At 39.0% G+C, this 18,800-nt stretch overlaps 2 protein-coding genes across 4 annotated transcripts in view; one reads left to right on the top strand and one right to left on the bottom strand.

Annotated features, from left to right (window-relative positions):
* The window catches only part of TBC1D23 (TBC1 domain family member 23), a 35,823-nt gene extending 17,983 nt beyond the window's left edge, over positions 1 to 17,840 (bottom strand). For both annotated transcript variants that reach the window (XM_086761859.1, XM_086761865.1), the window contains exons 1-7: positions 17,717 to 17,840; positions 7,936 to 8,047; positions 7,613 to 7,718; positions 4,696 to 4,900; positions 2,633 to 2,756; positions 350 to 474; positions 193 to 236 (exon numbers count right to left, since the gene is read on the bottom strand). In XM_086761859.1, coding sequence (XP_086617985.1) covers positions 193 to 236; positions 350 to 474; positions 2,633 to 2,756; positions 4,696 to 4,900; positions 7,613 to 7,718; positions 7,936 to 8,047; positions 17,717 to 17,754 — 754 coding nt within the window. In that variant the 5' untranslated portion in view covers positions 17,755 to 17,840. The remainder of the gene's footprint in view (positions 1 to 192; positions 237 to 349; positions 475 to 2,632; positions 2,757 to 4,695; positions 4,901 to 7,612; positions 7,719 to 7,935; positions 8,048 to 17,716) is intronic.
* Positions 17,841 to 18,075: 235 nt separating this feature from the next.
* Positions 18,076 to 18,800, top strand: part of CMSS1 (cms1 ribosomal small subunit homolog) — a 250,671-nt gene continuing 249,946 nt past the window's right edge. For both annotated transcript variants that reach the window (XM_086761838.1, XM_086761827.1), the window contains exon 1: positions 18,076 to 18,650. In XM_086761838.1, the coding sequence (XP_086617964.1) occupies positions 18,461 to 18,650 (190 nt within the window). In that variant the 5' untranslated portion in view covers positions 18,076 to 18,460. The remainder of the gene's footprint in view (positions 18,651 to 18,800) is intronic.

Genomic DNA, 18,800 nt, shown 5'->3' with positions numbered 1-18,800 from the left:
TGTGGGATTGTTAAAAAGAAACACAAGAAAATATGTTAAGGACAGGGCAAATGTGATAAAGCAAAAGAATAGTAAGAAAGGAATTAGTGGGTGAGGGGATTCATTAATAAGAAAATCATAAATATAATAATTAATGAGGATTACACTATATGGTAAATATTTCACTAGCAGCTATATAAGAGAAGTACTTACTTATCATTTCTTCTTTATTTGATTCTTGTGCTAAGATAACGTCTCTGAAAACAGTAAAGTCACAGGCATAGATTAAGTCAGTAAAAACAAAATGAAACAAAAGTGGATTAAAGCTGTGTCAGCAAGGAGTGTCTCAAATAATTAACCATACACTTACTTTGCATTGACAAGGATGACTAACATTAAGAAATAAATAAAGAATGGATCTGCTTGTTGTAGATATCCATCCCATATTGCCTGAGTGACTTCAGCTGAACAGTAATATGAGAAGAGGCTTCCAAGCTAAAAATTTGGAAAATAGTGTCAGAAAAATCTCATCAGGATAACATTTTTAACAGAAATCATGTTTAAACATGCATTTGTACCATGTACAGAAGGATGGTTCTATCTTCAAAAACAATGCTTGTGGAAACAGTGCAGTAATGCTACATATTATCTGTGAATAAATACGCCTAGTGTGAAGGCAAATTCGTTGTCAGCCTTGCAGACTCAACCAGAGAAAACACAAACAGGCTAGAATACCGTTTAGCTCATAGCCACTGCTAAATACCAATTATACCAACAAAACAATAATAAGATAATAAATTTCTCAATTAGCCTAGCTAATAAGACTTTGAAAGGATCCTATTAAAAAAAAACATTATTTTTATTTTTCACAGCAGAACCAAGTTAATTGAACATGGTTGCACATTAGTTTGACAACATCACTTATTGAACATTACATTATGATGCTTTATGACTGAATAATTAAATATTTGCAAACAACAGAAAATTTTCATTACTGTTTAACAAACTGTTTGCCTGTTCCCATGTTTCCATTTAAAAATATACCCTTTCTGACATGCAAAGTTCAAAGAGGATAAAAGAAAAGGTATGAACTTCTCTTCATACATGTCACGTAATATTTGCAACCACACCCTAACTTAAACGTATACCACCTGGCTTCACTGGTGTCTTACTGAACTTGCTGAAGCATACAAATTCTGAAAGCATGCAGCTTTCAAAAGCTCAGTATCTGTTTTTAAACACTATTATATTTCAACACTTCCTAGTATACTTTCATAACAAAAGGTAAGACGATCTATCCAATTCTGAATCAAACAAAACTGAAAATAAAATGTCCCTGAACAACGAAGCAATGACAAGTGTCTGAACGTTGCTTATGTATTTCTGTACATTAGAAATACCTTTATATAGACTAAGTTTTTTGACAGATAAAATAAGGAATTTTCATGTAATCTCATAATATAAAATGAGGCTTAAGATTTTTACCTAAGATTGTCCATGAAAAAGCATGACATTGAGGACTGGCAGCTACACTAGTCCATTTCCCTACCTCCTTTCAAAGGTAACATTTTTTTTTCTAATTAATCTCTAAACTTTCAATAAATAACTTCAAAGAAGTTCATATTTACTAAGGAAAATTATGTTTTAAAGAAACAGAGATTCAGTAGTAAAAAAAAGAAAAAAAAAAAAAAAAAAGACATGATTTCTCTTTTGAAGGCTGATGACTGTCAAAATGCAGATTTTGAGAACATGAAAATTTTTCCTGGAAACATTTTAATATGAAAATTGGTAGCAGCCTGAAAAAAAAATCACCACCTTTAAAAAAAAAAAATCACCAACTACAGACCTTGTAGTTTAACGATTCATTTCAGTCTTACTTCTTTAACTGAATGTAATGGAGTTACAAAAATTTTTACAAAGCCAACAGGTATGAAAGAAGAGCCTAGAAGAGTTCATCATTCATGAAGTCTTCTTTATTAATTTATAGACTTTGCGTCTGCAAACACTGTATCACGATTTTGTATAGCCTACACTAAATAGCATTGAAACATGAGAATTTTGCTGCTTCACGTTGTCATCTTGCTACACAAACTTAATAAAAAAAATTATTGAGTTAAGGATCTTTATAACTATTCACCACTTGAGGCAGTTTTAAATTCGAGGAGGAAACAGACAGTTCCTGAAGAGCTGTAAAATACATATGCCTGAATTCTAAGAGGCATAGCACTGTATGAGGCAAACATATCTGTTAGCAAAGAGGTTTTTGAAGCAACTAGTAATTCCACTTTAAAAGATCCTTTAGGCTGATGTTTATCCATATCTACAACCATACAGCTGCCCACTACAAAAAGTAACATCATGGCTTCTTACTTTTTGAGTATGTCAGTTGCTCTCATTCTTACTTGTTTCAAGTAGTTCATAACATCACTGGCTCAGGTAACACCCAGTATAATAGAATTGTGATGTTAACAAGATTTCACATCTGACGTTAAACAACTGAAGATAAAAAGCTCACACTATATCAAAACATGCAATCTATTTCAATATATGCAGTTCTAATCTCTTGTACTACTCTTCCATAAACTGGCAACATGTACTTAAATCTTATCAGTAATTTATTTTTCATTATGTTTCCCTACTTTCACTTTATTACCCAGTTGAGTGCATATGAGTCTGGAGTCATCTTCTTAGTGTCAAGAAAAGAGCAGAGTTCAGGCTCATGATACTGAAGAAGCAGTCTAAATAGATGAAACGGTCTTCCCTTCATAAAACAATCCCTAAAAAGTAGTAGTAAAAATAATCATAAACCTCTCCGTAATATTCCACTTGTCAGACTTACAGTAGCTATTAATTATTACTCGTGAGCATGTAATTTCATTTATTGTTCTTTTATTTCACAGGGACTGATCATGAAGTCAACTTACCTCAAGAGTTAAAAACAAAACAACAAAAACTCTACAAACGCTGAACCCCCCACTATATTAATATGCAGAAGAAAGAACAAAATACTGTCAATACTTGACAGAGTATATAATACAGAAGCATTTAAAGCATTTAAATGTCAAAACAAGGCTATCAATGTTGTTAACTAAAACCAGAATTTTAAAATATAAATAATTCTAATATGGCAGCCAAAGGAAATTTACAAGATGCTTATTTCATACACGAACAACAATGAAACGTCAATTCATCAAGAAAGAAATGAAAGAGTATTTAAAATAAAGAAATAGTTCTTTAAAGATACTGGGAACAAATCTCAAGTGCTTAAAAACTTAAGAAAAATAAAGAAAAAGGTATCCACAGGACACTTTATACCAAAACCCTTGAGAGTAACAGTGTTTCCAAGAAAAAAAAAAAAAATAGCAAAACCTCCCTTATCCAAAATAGTCTAATATGTTTCCCCTCCTCCCCATCATTCTTCCTTTGGCTTGCTAGAGATGTTCTTTCAAAAAACACCAAATTCAAGATATAATATGGTCCAACAGATTATACTGTATATTTCCCTCACCTGTTGTCAGCAATTTGTTGGAATATATTCCCAATAGGTATTTCATGTCAGTTACAAAATGTGAATTAAAAAGTGTATGATATAAAAAACAAAAGTAGCAAAAAATTAAAAACGAAACTTTTATCAAATAGTAGTGATGATTCAGCAGTCAAACATCAAATTGAGACTAAATTAACCTAAGCGGAGATTTCCAAGTCCACTGTAAATTGCCTTTCTAAGCCTTTCATTCTCCTATGGCGGGGTGGGAGAGGGGAAGAGAGAAGTCTACATATCATCGAAACACTGCCTAGCTTCTCACAAAAAACCCTCAAATAATAGAAACTCTGAAAGCCTTCTATGGCTGAAAGTACAAGAGTTACGTGTCTGTAATGCCACTATGCCAAAATAGTTCACAGAGCCCAACAGTATTTTAAATCAGCAATGGACACAAGCTGAGTCAAGTGAGAGGATTGATAAATGTTTCCTGCCACAACACCAAACGTGCACTTTTCATATTATGGGCACACTTCCAGCAGCTGGGCGGGAATCTCCTCTCCAGGCAATCAGACTGAGATCTCTAATTACAGACTATCCCTGTATTACTTCCCAGAGTCTTAATAAGAAGATCCTGTAGCCTTGCTGGAGTGTCATGGTGCTACTCCAACATAAATAAAAAATTATTTTAGTGAGACCATCTACATAACAGCACAAATAGCTCCAATTTCATATTTTTTATTAAAAAAAAAATAAAATCTAACAACTTAAAAAATAATTTCCGTCTCAGTTCAGTAGAATACAGGGAAAATATCAACTACTTCTAAAGAGATTTTGAGACTTAATTAGGGCTTATGAAGTACTTCGAAGTGAAAGGGGTAGAAGCATTTTAGATATCAAAAATGCTAGGAAAAGAAAAAAAATACTTTCACACAACATATGCCAATTAGATAGTTCCTAAACAAATATTTTTGACATTGCATGAAATTACAATTGTTCTTTAAAGGCACATTGAGTGTACATCAGTCACATGCTAAGTCTTTACATCTTAAACCAACTCCTGGATTTCAAACCAACAGGTATTGAAAGACGGTTCAATTTATGATCATATGAAAGAATCTGACAACTTCGCTACAAACAATGCTACTCTAGCCAAAACCAACACACACATCCTTTCAGAAAATATTTTTAGTGCCAGTAAAAATAGTACACAGGGAAAAAAGAAAGAGTTTTACCTTGGAATGAATTTATTCATGATAGCATAAAAGCAGTTGTACAAATCACTGCGTGGTAAATGAAGGTGCACTAGAGGTCTGAGTAGATGTATCCAGCCAAGGCAAGAACTGTATTTAACATTGCGTGATTTACAATAAAAAGTAATAACAGACTCAACATCCAGAAGTAATACTGCATTCTCCTCTTCTGGCACTGACAACTGGTCTGAAATAGGCACAGTGATATAAGGCATATTAACGGCTTTTAGAGAAGTGGAATGAGATTGTTTCACAGCACAATAGCACCAATAGTGATTACTTGGGGGGGGAGGGGGGAAACAACAAAACCAGACAAACAAAAAACTAGCAGCTTGGATTAAATGCACAGAAAAGGCATCTAAAAGCATCAAAATACGAGTGATTTTATAGCCCCAGTAGGATAAGGCATTTAAATACTATTTAAATATCACAACATCAGGATTAAAGAAGTTTGGGGTTTCCAAGATCTGTACGAAACAAAGAGGTAGATTCTTTTAATACACAGAATGCCCCTCTTCTATTCCTATTAAATGTGCACAGCACATAACTTCTGCTCAACTCTACAACAAATTCATTTGAATTTTAACACAGATCAATCCACAAGGCATACCTCTAATTCCTTAAAAGCCCACTTACACGCAAATTTATGAAAATCAGTACTTTGAAATCAGCTAGGCTTACAGACATAAATTTTAGTATTAACATATGAATCCCACTTTTGATGTCTACTGCAAAGTAATTTTCATAACAATGGTTCAAATTTGGGGTTGTTAGGGTAACTATAAAAAGAGAAATTATTTGATTACTTACAACTACACCTGGCTTTTAAATTCGATTTGCTACTGTTGCTAATCAGAAGCTACACTAACCATGAAAATACAGAATTTTCTATAACGTAATACCTTGTTTCAAATTATTACAAATATTGTAAGGTACTGAAAAGTAAAGATGTTCTCTATTTGATGATGTTTCCCTATTTGAATCTATAATTTATATTGTTGCATTTGGATGAAAACTGGCACAAAAATTTGGTACAAAACGAGTTCTGTAATTAAGGTAGCAAGCCAAACACTTCTTAAATACTGTAATTATTGAGTTTGATACATACACAAAGCTAAGGTTTTCATTAGTTCCAAAGCATCTTTCTGCATAGACTCTTACTTAAAAGGCTGACAACAGAAAAAGTACTGGCATCCACCTCACTTGAGGTGATGAGTCTAAGACATACTGAAATATGTTAACATCATACGCCAAATTATGACTTTCCCCATGTGATGAAAGAACTACTTAGCTTACTTACAGTTAAATACACTGGTATTTATTATACAGATTGTAGTGAGACCGGACTTCTGTGTAAGTTCATACAATTTTCAGTTTAATATTAAACACCTCTTTAGATTTTTTTAATGGAAAATACACTACTAAATACACTTACGAATTACATATTTCAGAAAAAAAATTGTCTTAATCTACTTAGATTAGGTCAATTTCACTACAACCAAACTGACTTACAGTAACAGAAGGAATAACCACATTACCTCTCAGATGGGGGGGAAAGATGCCTACATACTAAATTAATGTAGTGGCATAAAATTTCTAGCAAACATTTTCCCCTCTCAATTACAAGAAGCCTATGAGTCTCATTACTGTTAATGAAAGTTTTCATTACTGAAGTCTTCAATACTTTCCCAAAGCCAGTCAATATTTGGCACTTCCTTTCCTCTACCTCTCAAGAAAATAAAATAGTACATGGCTTGAATGCCATCTGAAGATTTACTTTAAATTTGTAGACTACTTTCTTTGCTAAAACATTGAAATAAAGAGATTTAATCGAATCCAAAATTGAAATCTCTATATAATCTTCATTCTGAACTAACTTCACATTTATTACTTTAATCAGTTTCACATTGTTACATATTACAAAATATTTGCAATAAAGACAAAAGGAGAACTAATTAAAGTGCTTAATTTGTGTATGTTATGAATAATAATTGGGACATTTTGCCATCTTCCAGAAAAGACACTGTGGCTAAACAGCACAGCAGATTGCACCCTCCCCCTGCTTTTTCTTTACAGGACAGAGAAGGAACAAAAATAAGCCCTACTAGATTCTAGAGCTAGAAAACGTGTAACTGCATTTTTAAAGTAGTAGGTATGTGCGTATGAATGTACACATGCAGTAACTCCATTCTCTGCCTTAACTTTCAACTGTGCAAGAACAAATTAAAGAGTGCCAGGTAATAAAACAGAAGGTTCTCTTATTTGTGCCATAAGAAAAAGTATCCTAATTTATGAGTCAGCATTGACTCCATCACCTGATCATTGATACTAATGCTGTTGCATGGTTTCAGGCATTTGGCTGGTTTTGTGATGAGTTGCCAACCAGATCTTGTGGCAGCTCCTTACAGACATACTAGAATACTATTTCCAATTTCCTGGCAGCATTTTGCTTTCCTTAAAGGTTACATGCATTTTGGTGCTATGCCAGCTTTTCAGATTAAGTAACAGTCATGACAGAACTAGAAAATTGAATGACACTATATAAAGAGTGTCTGGTTTAAAAAACGGATTTGGAAAAAAAAAAAATATTTTTTTTTCAACTCCTGGAGTTTTCTTCCCATTCAGCTCTGTCACTTAACTATCACTTAACAAGCTAATTAAACTTACTAAGTTTAATACTTTGAACTTCCACGTCATTACCCACATCAGACTCAGAGTACAGATAAGATACTACTGTTTTCTTACAAGTTCTGATTTTTTCTGCCCTCCCATCTTCCTCCTCAAAGCTTCTTCCAAAATGTAAACATCGTTCAGGTTAATGAATTCAAATAACAAAGTCCTAAGACAACTGAGAGCACAGAACATTTCACACAGGTGATCTAAACGTAACTGAACTTACCAATTAGCTCTTGGCAATCCTTATGAATTATAGTCTGTTCTGGTAGGTCTAAAGAGCCATCCCAGGATGCTAGGCTGTCCCCCTTTCCTACAACATTAAGTGCAATCTGAAAACAAAAATAGAAAACCCTCTAAACATTTTAGGATCCTTTTGTAGTTATCCAATTATTGAACTCAACAAAAAGGAATATCCTAAAACTGAACCAACATACATGCATATTAAAATTCCAGTACTACATCTCTTCTGTATAGATGCCTAGTAATTAAATCATTTACATCAAAACAAACAACTTTACCTGCTTCTTGATTTAAGCTCTTATTTACCTTCCAGACTTTGGCCCTCAGATCAGCAGGCAATTGCCTTCCTTGAATGATGTTTCTCACAGTTTCAAGATCACAGCCTCCTTCTTCTAGAGCATCTGCAAGATCTTTTTCCCTGTAATAATGATATGTAATATGTTTATTAAAAATGAATTATACAATATTCTTCAACGTTTATCTATTAAATAGGCGTAGATCCGAGGCTACTATCAAGCAAAATGCACACACATGTAAACATATAATATAAGACAATTTGCCAATTACTGAAAACAAATATTTGCAAAAATGTTATTTATTCCTTTAAGGCTGCTTGTTCAACTTCTAATTCTATTCAAGTTGCATATGAGAAAAAAAAGCCCAGAACATTTTTTGTTTGCTTTCATGAAGTGGCAATCTTGCAAAATGTATCATAAAAATGCAAATCTAGTTGTCATTTAAAACAGACACATAGCAAATTTTCACACACACACACAGACAATACATTCAAAGCAAACACTACACCTAAATTAGACGGTAGAGTTCTTTCAAATAAAATTCTATATGACCCAGAAAACTTATTTCAAAGGTTTACAACAGTCAGCTTTTAACCCCATCTTTCCCTGACATGGGAAAGGACCTTTCAGTCAAACTCAGGTTTACTTAACTGTACAGTTCTAGTATTGTATGTGTAGACATGTGCACAAGACTGATTTAAAACTTAAAAAAAAATGTTAATAATAGTGTAGAAAGTAGCAAAATATACAAATTCATAAGATAGTCAAAGAGTAATGATACTTTAAGTTGCCATAGTAAGACAACAAAAGTTCATAAGTATTATAGATAAGAAGGTACGCATCCAGAAATAATTACTTTACAATCCCCCTGATAACTTCTGCAGACGGCTTCAAGGGTTGCATGCTGTCAACAATGAGAGAATCACACCTGATAATTCCAGAATTTCAATATTACTTAGCACAGCAGTGGCAAAATACCAGGTTCACTGGAAAAAGAGTGATACATTGGTTCTGTAGGCAAAACTTCTCCCTTACTGCATTTTCTTAGAATCATGGAATGGTTAGAGTTGGAAGGGACCTTCAAAGGTCATCTAGTCCAACCCCCCTGCAAGGAGCAGGGACATCCCCAACTAGATCAGGTTACTCAGAGCCCCATCCAGCCTGGCCTTGAACGTTTCCAGGGATGGGGCCTCCACCACCTCTCTGGGCAACCTGTGCCAGTGTTCTATAACTCGCATTGTAAAAATTTTTTTCCTAATATCCAATCTAATCTACCCCCCTCTATTTTAAAACCATTACCTCTCGTCCTATCGCAACAGGCCCTACTAAACAGCCTTTCCCCATCTTTCTTGTAGGTCCCCTTGAGGTACTGGAAGACCGCTATCAGGTCTCCCCGGAGCCTCCTCTTCTGCAGGCTGAACAGCCCCAACTCTCTCAGCCTGTCCTCATAGGAGAGGTGCTCCAGCCCTCTGATCATCTTTGTGGCCCTCCTCTGGACCTTCTCCAACTGGTCCATGTCCTTCTTGTGTTGGGGGCTCCAGAACTGGACACAGTACTCCAGGTGGGGTCTCACCAGGGCAGAGTAGAGGGGGAGAATCACCTCCCTCCACCTGCTGGCCACGCTCCTCTTGATGCAGCCCAGGATGCGGTTGGCCTTCTGGGCCGCAAGGGCGCATTGCCTGCTCATGTTAAGCTTCTCATCCACCAGCACTCCCAAGTCCTTCTCCTCTGGGCTGCTCTCAATCCATTCTCTGCCCAGCCTGTATTTGTGCCTGGGATTGCCATGACCCAGGTGCAGGACCTTGCACTTGGCCTGGTTGAACTTCTTGAGGTTGGCACGGGCCCACCTCTCCAGCCTGTCAAGGTCCCTCTGGATGGCATCCCTCCCTTCCAGCGTGTCGACGGCACCACACAACTTGGTGTCATTGGCGAACTTGCTGAGGGTGCACTCTATCCCACTGTCCATGTCACCAACAAAGATGTTGAACAGGGCCGGGCCCAACACGGACCCCTGAGGGACGCCACTCATGATCGGTCTCCACATGGACATTGAGCCGTTGACCACCACTCTCTGAGTGTGGCCATCCAGCCAACTCCTTATCCACTGAGTAGGCCGTCCATCAAACCCATGTCTCTCTAGTTTAGAGAGAAGGATGTCATGCGGGACAGTGTCAAAAGCTTTGCACAAGTCCAGGTAGATGATGTCTGTTGCTCGTCCCTTGTCCACCGATGCCGTCACCCCGTCATAGAAGGCCACCAAATTGGTCAGGCACGATCTGCCCTTGGTGAAGCCATGTTGGCTGTCACCAACCACCTCCTTGCTCCCCATGTGCCTTAGCATGGTTTCCAGGAGAATCTGCTCCATGACCTTGCCAGGCACAGAGGTGAGGCTGACCGGCCTGTAGTTACCTGGGTCTTCCTTATTCCCCTTTTTAAAAATGGGGGTTATGTTCCCTCTCTTCCAGTCATTGGGGACCTCACCAGACCGCCACGACTTCTCAAATACGATAGCCAGTGGCTTGGCAACTTCATCCGCCAGTTCCCTCAGGACCCACGGATGGATCTCATCAGGACCCATGGACTTGTGCACCTTCAGGTTCCTCAAATGATCCCGAACCTGCTCTTCGAGTACAATGGGCAGTTCTTCGTCCTCGCAGTCCCTGCTTGCACCTTCTACAGCTTGGGTGATGGGACAGGAACCCTTGTCGGTGAAGACTGAGGCAAAAAAGTCATTGAGAACCTCAGCCTTCTCCATGTCCGGGGTAACCAGGACACCAGTTCCCTTCTGGAGGGGGCCTACATTTACCCTGGACTTTCTTTTGTCCCCTACGTACTTATAAAAGCTCTTCTTGTTGCATTTTATATCCCTGGCCAGATTCAGTTCTGCCAGGGCTTTGGCCTTCCTTACCTTATCTTTGGCCACTCACGCAGCCTCTTTGTAGTCCTCCCAGGCTACCTGTCCCCACTTCCACCCTCTATAGGCTTCCTTTTTTACTTTCAGTTGGTCCAGGAGCTCCTTGCTCATCCACGCCGGCCTCCTGGCCTTTTTGCCCGACTTGTTTTTCATCGGGATGCACCTCTGCTGAGCTTGGAGGAGGTGCTCCTTGAATGTGGACCAACTTTCCTGGGCCCCTCTTCCCTCCAGGGCCGCCTCCCATGGCACTTGGCCCATCAGGTCCCTGAAGAGGCCGAAGTCCGCCTTCCTGAAGTCTAGAGCAGAGAGCTTGCCATGTATTTTCCTTGCTGCCCCGTGGATCTTGAACTCTTAACCGTTCTCTACTAGCTTTGACAGGTTTATAGCCAGAGCAAAACACAGAATGTGATTCAGGACAGATATTCAGGTATGAAGATGCATTCTTTGTGAACAACAATTCTATTTATACATGTGTAATAACAGATGTCGAAGTGTTATCAGTACAATTCTCAATATATCGACATGTTATGTACTGTGTAGTCAATTCCAAGTACCCATGGAAAAAAAAATGTCAGCTGTTGAGCTCTGTCAGCTTCTTTCATTTGCATACATTCACAACTCCTCCAGATAAAGCTTCTTGTTTGGTCTTCTGAAAGCTTAACAAACGAATTTCTGGTTTTCTAAATGTCACTCTTTTTGATAAGCAGATTAAAATCTCAATCCTCTAAGAATGTATGCATACACTTAACAATAAGCAATGAGCTAGCCTTACTTAAGATTTCTCAGAAATATTTACAAGTCTGCAGAGTAAGCATTTTTCTTCCACTGTATCAGCCAGTTTCTTCACCAGTACTTTTTAGTAGCACTTTAAATCATATTTCAAATACATACTGAGGCACAACTACTAATCTGTTTTCTTCAAATAATTTTGCAAATTTGGGTGAAAGAAAGTACAGTTTACAAAGACACTGACTTCCCTTGTTTTCTTGTACTTGAGGTATTAAAAAACAAATTCCAAAGCTCACTTACGATAAGAGTTACAGGCTGCATGTGTGAATATCCCTTTCCTGAGACAGAAATGGAGGTGGAAAATACAGACGAGCACACTTGCACATTCGTCACCTATCCTGTTGTCTGATTGTGTACATAACAATCAACACTTGAAAAATTAAATCACCAAATCAGTCCACCCTGAATAAAAATCAAATAGTTCCAGGACATTTAGACAAAGAGACCTAGCACTCAGCAGAATTGCAGGAACTCTGGGATGATCTAACTTCAACAGAAGCCAACAAACATCAAACATCAGCTGAAGAGAGCTTGATGCTCTTAGATACGCTGCAGGGTTCTGTGCACACTACATATGACAAACAGACTAGAGAGCAACAGCTATGGCTTGAATTATAGCACACAAAATATGATCAGTTGCTACAAATATTATCCAAGTATTAAACATGCACATGGAAATGAATGCAATAGCTGCATACATGTTGTATTTCAGGTGAAAAGGTCTCAAATTACAATACTTAAATTTGGTTTCTCTGTTCTCCAAATAAAGTTATTTGGGGGAAAATAATGTAATTTAATATACATGAAACAACACTTAAAAACACAGTTACACAAATTACAAAAACACACCTGGCAAAGAACGTTCCACAGACCCACAACTACCAATTCTACTGGTTACTCATACCTAATATTCACTGCTTAAAAAGCTGTGCATGGGTTAACATCAACAAGTCTTCTGGAAATGTGTGCTTCCTCTGTTTGCAAAATCTTCTTCATAAGTACTGTCATTCACACTTTGTACATTGTGAAGATGACAGGCAAATTGTAACTTTACTACTTCACTTTAAAAAGTAAGAATCTGATATACTCATCTCCCACATGAAGATCTGTGATGCATTACCACATCGAGTTAAATGAAGTAACAGCAGGGGTCGGGGGGGGGAAATTGCATTATTCTATTTATGATTTAATTAGCTATTATTCTCCTCCATCAACTCCCAAGACTGTTCACAGGCTAGAAGTGAGGACTTCTCAAAGATTAAGAAAAAATATTTTCTAATAGATATTCTATTCATGCTAACTCGCAAAGTACCATGAAAGTGATTTTGATACTTTAACACATGTCCACTGGCTATATTTTTCCTTATTTCAGTCTGATGAAAATAAATGTTTCAGAAAACTGCTAGCAATCTGGATCCTTGTCTTTCACGAGTGAAGATCAGCTAGGAAGTTTTCTGTTCATACAAACAACTATTACACTTACTTTGGAAAGAATGCAGCATTTTCCTTTATATTCAAACTCCTCCAGACCTGAACATCCTTCTTTCTGCTCTACCATGGCTCCACTGCCTAATTCTAGACATTATTTTAAATTTTGGTTAGATGTGTACTATTCCAGACTATACCCAAGCCATGGCCTGAAAGGTTAATTCCCAGAAGACACACTGTTCTACATGTCATAATGCACAATACTGCTATTAGTGTATCTGCAGTAAATTTCCATACCTACAGAAGGATCTCTAAAATTCATGCCACTCCAGTGACATATTATAATCAATAGGTAATTACCTTGACAGATATTCAACATGATTTTTTTTTTTTTTAAGTCAAAACAATTAAGATATGGGAGCAAGCTGGAAGCAATAAGAAAACTGATCAACTGCTGGGACTTCAGCTTTACTTTTTTTTTTTCCGAGCACTACTTATTTTACTTATATATGACTCTGAGGTAGTTGGTAATAATAATTTATAAATACTACTGAAGAGATGAAGAAATTGTGAGGATGTGAACAGCAGGAAAAATATAATAGGAAGTCTTTTGATAAACTACAAATACACAGGAAAAGACATAGTATGAAGAAAACTACAATCAATCAGTAGATCACAATGCCTGGAATGTATCTGCCAAAGCCATTATGTCTGTCTTTCCTAGTAACTAAGGGGCAGTGTCACAGTTCAGCCTTAGTTACTAGGAAAGACAGGTCCCTTTGAACTGCTTCTTCCAAGCCAAAGTGCATTTTCATTAAAAAAATGCTTCAAAAGTTTAAAGCTTTAGAAGTGTGCCCATCACAAATTAATACTAACTTATCATTTTCACAGCCCAACAGGTATTTTCTACACACATCAAATTTATTACCTAAAATGCACTTACCAGTCCAAAACAAGATGATCACTCCTTTTCCATATACACTGAATCTACTACTACACACTTGTCTGTTAAAAATATTACTCAGTGGCCCAAGAGAGGGTTAAAACACATACTCCCACTTAGATTACACCGCTTACCAAACTGCTTCCCATATTCTGACCACTGATCTGATGTTGGCGTAACGCTCAAAAAGGTTCTTTGATTATTTTCTCCCACACTCATTGTAGCTTCTCATGACACCCTCTAGTAGGCCACCACGCTTTCAGCGTAAGCAGCATTTCTTAAACATCTTCACACATCATTCCCATTTTCCCTAAATCAGAAGCAAGGTTGCTACCAGCTGAATCCATGCCAAGAGCATAATCAGTTTTAGTTTCTATGAAGTCGTTATCTCCTAGGACATCAAATATATCCATTCTGCAAGTTTTTGTGTATTTCTGATAACTACAGTACGCAAAGACAGGCACATACATCACAATGCTGCCACCACATTTATGAGGGCAGCCCATACATATCCTTGTTAGTGCAAGATTGGATTAATTTATTCTAATACATTTTTATTGCTTTTGTTACTATGAAGGCAGAACTAAACTGCATTTTAAGCAAAGTACCTTACTTGAAAAAGCTCACAATAGCATTCAGGTTTATAAGGTAGTAATAGCAAACAAGCTTTACTTAAAAGAAAACTGGGCAAGTGAATAGCACTAGTGAACATTTTGGAAGTTAATGGTTAATATTAATTTGTTTTTATAGTCACCATTCTACCTTCCCACAGCAGAAAACACAGCTTCCCACCACAGAAAACTAGCTACATAAAAGCTTCTCCCCCCTTCCACCCCCCAAATATGCTTTTATATAATCTAGTTACTCTGGTTTCCACTTTTAATTTAGGATTCTCCTGACTATTGGAAAAAAGCGTCAACAAGAGCTATATTAAATCGAAAGTAATGTGTAATGTTTGTTGTCTATTGAAAACAAACAAAAATCAATGCCTCACACTTACTTCAATATATCCATTGTATTCAGAACACCACTGAATGGTCTTTTTTTCCTATGGACTTTTAGAGAAAAACATTAGTTCCCTGACATTTTTACCTCTTTTTTCCTCAAGTGTGTTGATTTCACATTCAACTGCAAAAGATTTTTCGTTGGTATGGTTTCAGAAGAAATATCACAGCGCCAAGTACTAATAAGCCAGATTCCGAGCACGGAAAAAGTATGTATGTACTAGTTTTGTCATCTCATTGTCTGAAACAGTTGGAGTGTATTTTGGGACCCACAAGACGAATGATTCGAATGCAAAGTTAAATGCATGGGAACAATTCCATCTGTGGTTAGAGTTACATTTAGTTCATTCAGTCAGGTCTTAACTTTCAAAGTATAGATCTCAAATTAAAAATACTACTTGATCAAGTTCCCTGAAGCTTGAGTATTAAACAAACATCTGCAAAAAGGTTTTAGAAATTAATTCATAACTGTTTATATCTTTATCTGTTTGAGAACCTGAACAAGAAAAGTTAAGTCCAAATATTTATTTCCTTGACAAACGAGGAGAGAAAAAACTATAACATCCAGTTACAAACTTTTCAACCAAGAACAGGCCAGCTTGTTTGTGTCTATACATTCTATTAACCAGGGGTATTGTATTGACTAAAATTATGGTTAAAATAATCATATAAGTTGACAAAAAAAAAAAAAAAAAATCAAGATTTTACAACCTGCCTCCTTTGTGTTTCACAGTATTCTTAGCTTTGGGCACAGACAAAGCTCATTTGAAATATACATACTATACTTAGAAAAACAACTGTTCAACAGCATTCAGACACACATACAAGACAACAGGTCAAATCAATACATTAAAAAGTAAATATTTCACTGAAACTCACTTTACATAAACCCACCAAAATACAACAACAACAACAACAAAAAGCCATGTGAAATTTCTAAATAAGCAATAAGGAATACAATTTTATATTACTCACAGGGTACAGCTCTAGTAAGAGGATGTATTCTGGTATATAAATGTAGCATTTAAGCATAAATCTCTTGAACTGTTCTTACAAAATCTCTTCTAATAAATGCCTTCAAATTTGCCTTTTCTACTAGTACCAGCATATCAAATTTACCATATTTACACTTTGAAGCTGTCAGTCAGAATGGTAACAATGCAGTCTGCATCTTGAAATATGTCTGGAAACCACACTTGTGCCTCGTTCTTAACTAGGAATTTTAGCAGCTTGTTGTGATCTGGGAGACTGTAATATTCTTTCAACACCAGTAACTAAAGAGGTTTGAAGTATTTTTTTCCAGAGATATTTCAACAGGGTTCTTATTCAATGTCTAGGGTTATATTTCAAAGTGTCAAGACTGCACTGTCAATGAGTCTGTCCTTACCTTTGTAATTATACGTCCCAACAGTCAGGTATTTAGAAATAACACTTATGCAACACTGTACCTACAGAATGTGCTTCATAAATTTTGAAACTGCAACTAGAAGTAAAAAAAAGGCTAAAAAACTACACCAATTCATTTCCATTTGCTAGTACCTGATACTTAGTGTTTTATCCAAGAGCTGTATTTGTAGAATCAACACAGACAAAGAACAGATACCAGCTACACCTGCATGTATGTCAATTCTGGCTTCTTTACAGTGAGATAACTAAGTGCAAAGCAGGCTGAGCATAGTTAGCAAGAAACTTTGAATCCACCACACAAAAGACGAGCCTAGAAGCAAACTCATCAGATTGGAAAAGATTGTAAAAAGCAGGTCTGTAAGATAATTGTTTGAAAAGTGCGTATGTGGAAAGGATAAAGTGCAATGTTGCAGCACAGAACCTCAAAAAGAAAAGAAATCACATGCAATGCGGAAGTGCAAAGAGAAAAACAAAGATGCACAGGAACGGAGATGTGGGGTTCAGTAAGAATAGCTTCAGTGCTTAAACACTGTGTTTATTTAAAGCCTCAGCAATCTTAAGTGAATACACATGCAACGAATACTAAAATCACATCCCTGTTACCATCAAAATGATGCTATATATGCTCCAGAAACAGTCTCTATTCTTGTCCTAGAGAGTCAATGTAAAATCCATCATAAGTAACAGCTGCACCAGAGGAGAGCGGTGAGCAAAATCATTCAGAAAATAAGCCAGAACAACATTGTTGTCACCTGTGCTCAAGTAGGTAGGCAGGGAAAGGGAAAGCTGAATTGAATAAAGCAACTCCACTCCAGGCAGACAGGCACACACACCGAACAGCTCCTACTGCATACTGAAGCTGTCATTTCAAACCGGAGGAACTGCCTCGCTGCAAGCTGGGCACGGCCAGCGGCCGACTCGTCTCGCCCTTGTTTTGACGGCGCCGCTTCCTCTTTCGGGACCTGGGAGCTGCCGAGCGCCCGGAGGCCTTTGCCCCGGGGCTCGCCGCAGGCTCCCCCCGCGCTGCGGCCTGCCGGGCCCAGCGGGCGGGGGTCCGCCCCCGCCCCGGAGAGCTCCCCCAGCCACCCTGCCCCCACAGAGCACTCCGTGGCGGCAGCGGCGGGGCCACGGACGTCGCCGTCCCCTCCCGACGCCCGGGAGGCAGCCTCAGCCCCACACCCCAAGTGCAGTGGGTACCAGAAGGGACGACAGGCGGGAGTGGTTTCGGCCCCTCCGCCCCCGCGGCCCTGCTGCAGAGGAGAGGAAAGGGAGTGAGAAAAAAGGCACCGACACCCGCGTAACTCACCAGCTGCTCGGCGGCGGCCCCTCTTCCCCTTCCGCCATAGCTGTTGACGTGCCCTCTCGTTCGGCCGTAAAGCGCGGTCGGGTGGCGGTTCCCCCTTCCCACGACCAGCCACCCGTCCCCGCCTCTCCCGTGCTGTAGTGAAGTGAGGGCGTCTGCCGTAAAGCGCGGAAGCCTGGCACGTTTGGAGGGCGGTGCCTGCGGGAAGCGGGACAAGGGGGGTTCCCAGCGGCGGCTGCGGCGGCGGGGCTCTGCGCTGCCCCGCGGGCGTGGGAGCTGCCCCGGGCCGTGCTCCGGTGTGTCAGCGCCTAGGGGTCAAGGTGGGGCTGCCCCCGTGGGAAAAGACGGGCGCGTACTTCACGGTCTGCGGGCTCCGGGTCCCAAAGAGCCGAGAGCGCCCGTTCAAAGGCAGCGCAGCACGTTTTCACATGCGAGTCGGTTTCTCAGGAGAGATTATATGAATAGTTGTAATCAAGGATGCAGGTATTTCGCAGCATCAAACCAGATTCAGGCAACTAAAACAACAACAAAAAAAAAGAATATTGCGAAAGAGAGGGATAATATTTTAAATTCTTTTCCTCGTTTTCCCGCTTCATCTAAAATTTTCACTAAAAAAAAGAAAGCCAACAAAAAAAAAAACCCTCATGCATTTTAAACATCTACTTTTGCGACTTAAGGAAAAAAAAAAATGTAAAATGTTCCTGAAGCATCGTTTTCCCGCGGGCCGCCTAGAAGCCCTGGCCGGCCATGCCACTGCGCAGGCGCGGCCCCGGGGGCGGTGCCAGGCCCCGGCCACGCGCCCGCGCCGCGCCGCGCCACGCCACGCCTTCCACGCGTGGCGGCAGCAGGAGCAGGAGCAGGAGCCGGAGCCGGGGCATGGGGGATACGCTGGAGGAGCCGTGGTGGGAGACTCCGTCCGGGGCAGGCAGCAGTCCAGGTACTCGTCCCCTGGAGCTTGCTCCTCACGCTGGGCTTGAACCAGGCTTCCTGGGCGTCACTCCTACTCCCCCCCTGCTCCTCCCCTCCTTCTTCCTTTTCAGTTTTTTATTCACTCCTCTCCCCCCTCCCCACCCTTCCCCGTTTTTAA

This window comes from Chlamydotis macqueenii, chromosome 1 (assembly GCF_036417535.1).
Source record: "Chlamydotis macqueenii isolate bChlMac1 chromosome 1, bChlMac1.mat, whole genome shotgun sequence".
NCBI lineage: Eukaryota > Metazoa > Chordata > Aves > Otidiformes > Otididae > Chlamydotis > Chlamydotis macqueenii.
The sequence above is the reverse complement of the archived record's forward strand: the minus strand, read 5'-3'. Positions and strand labels throughout refer to the sequence as shown.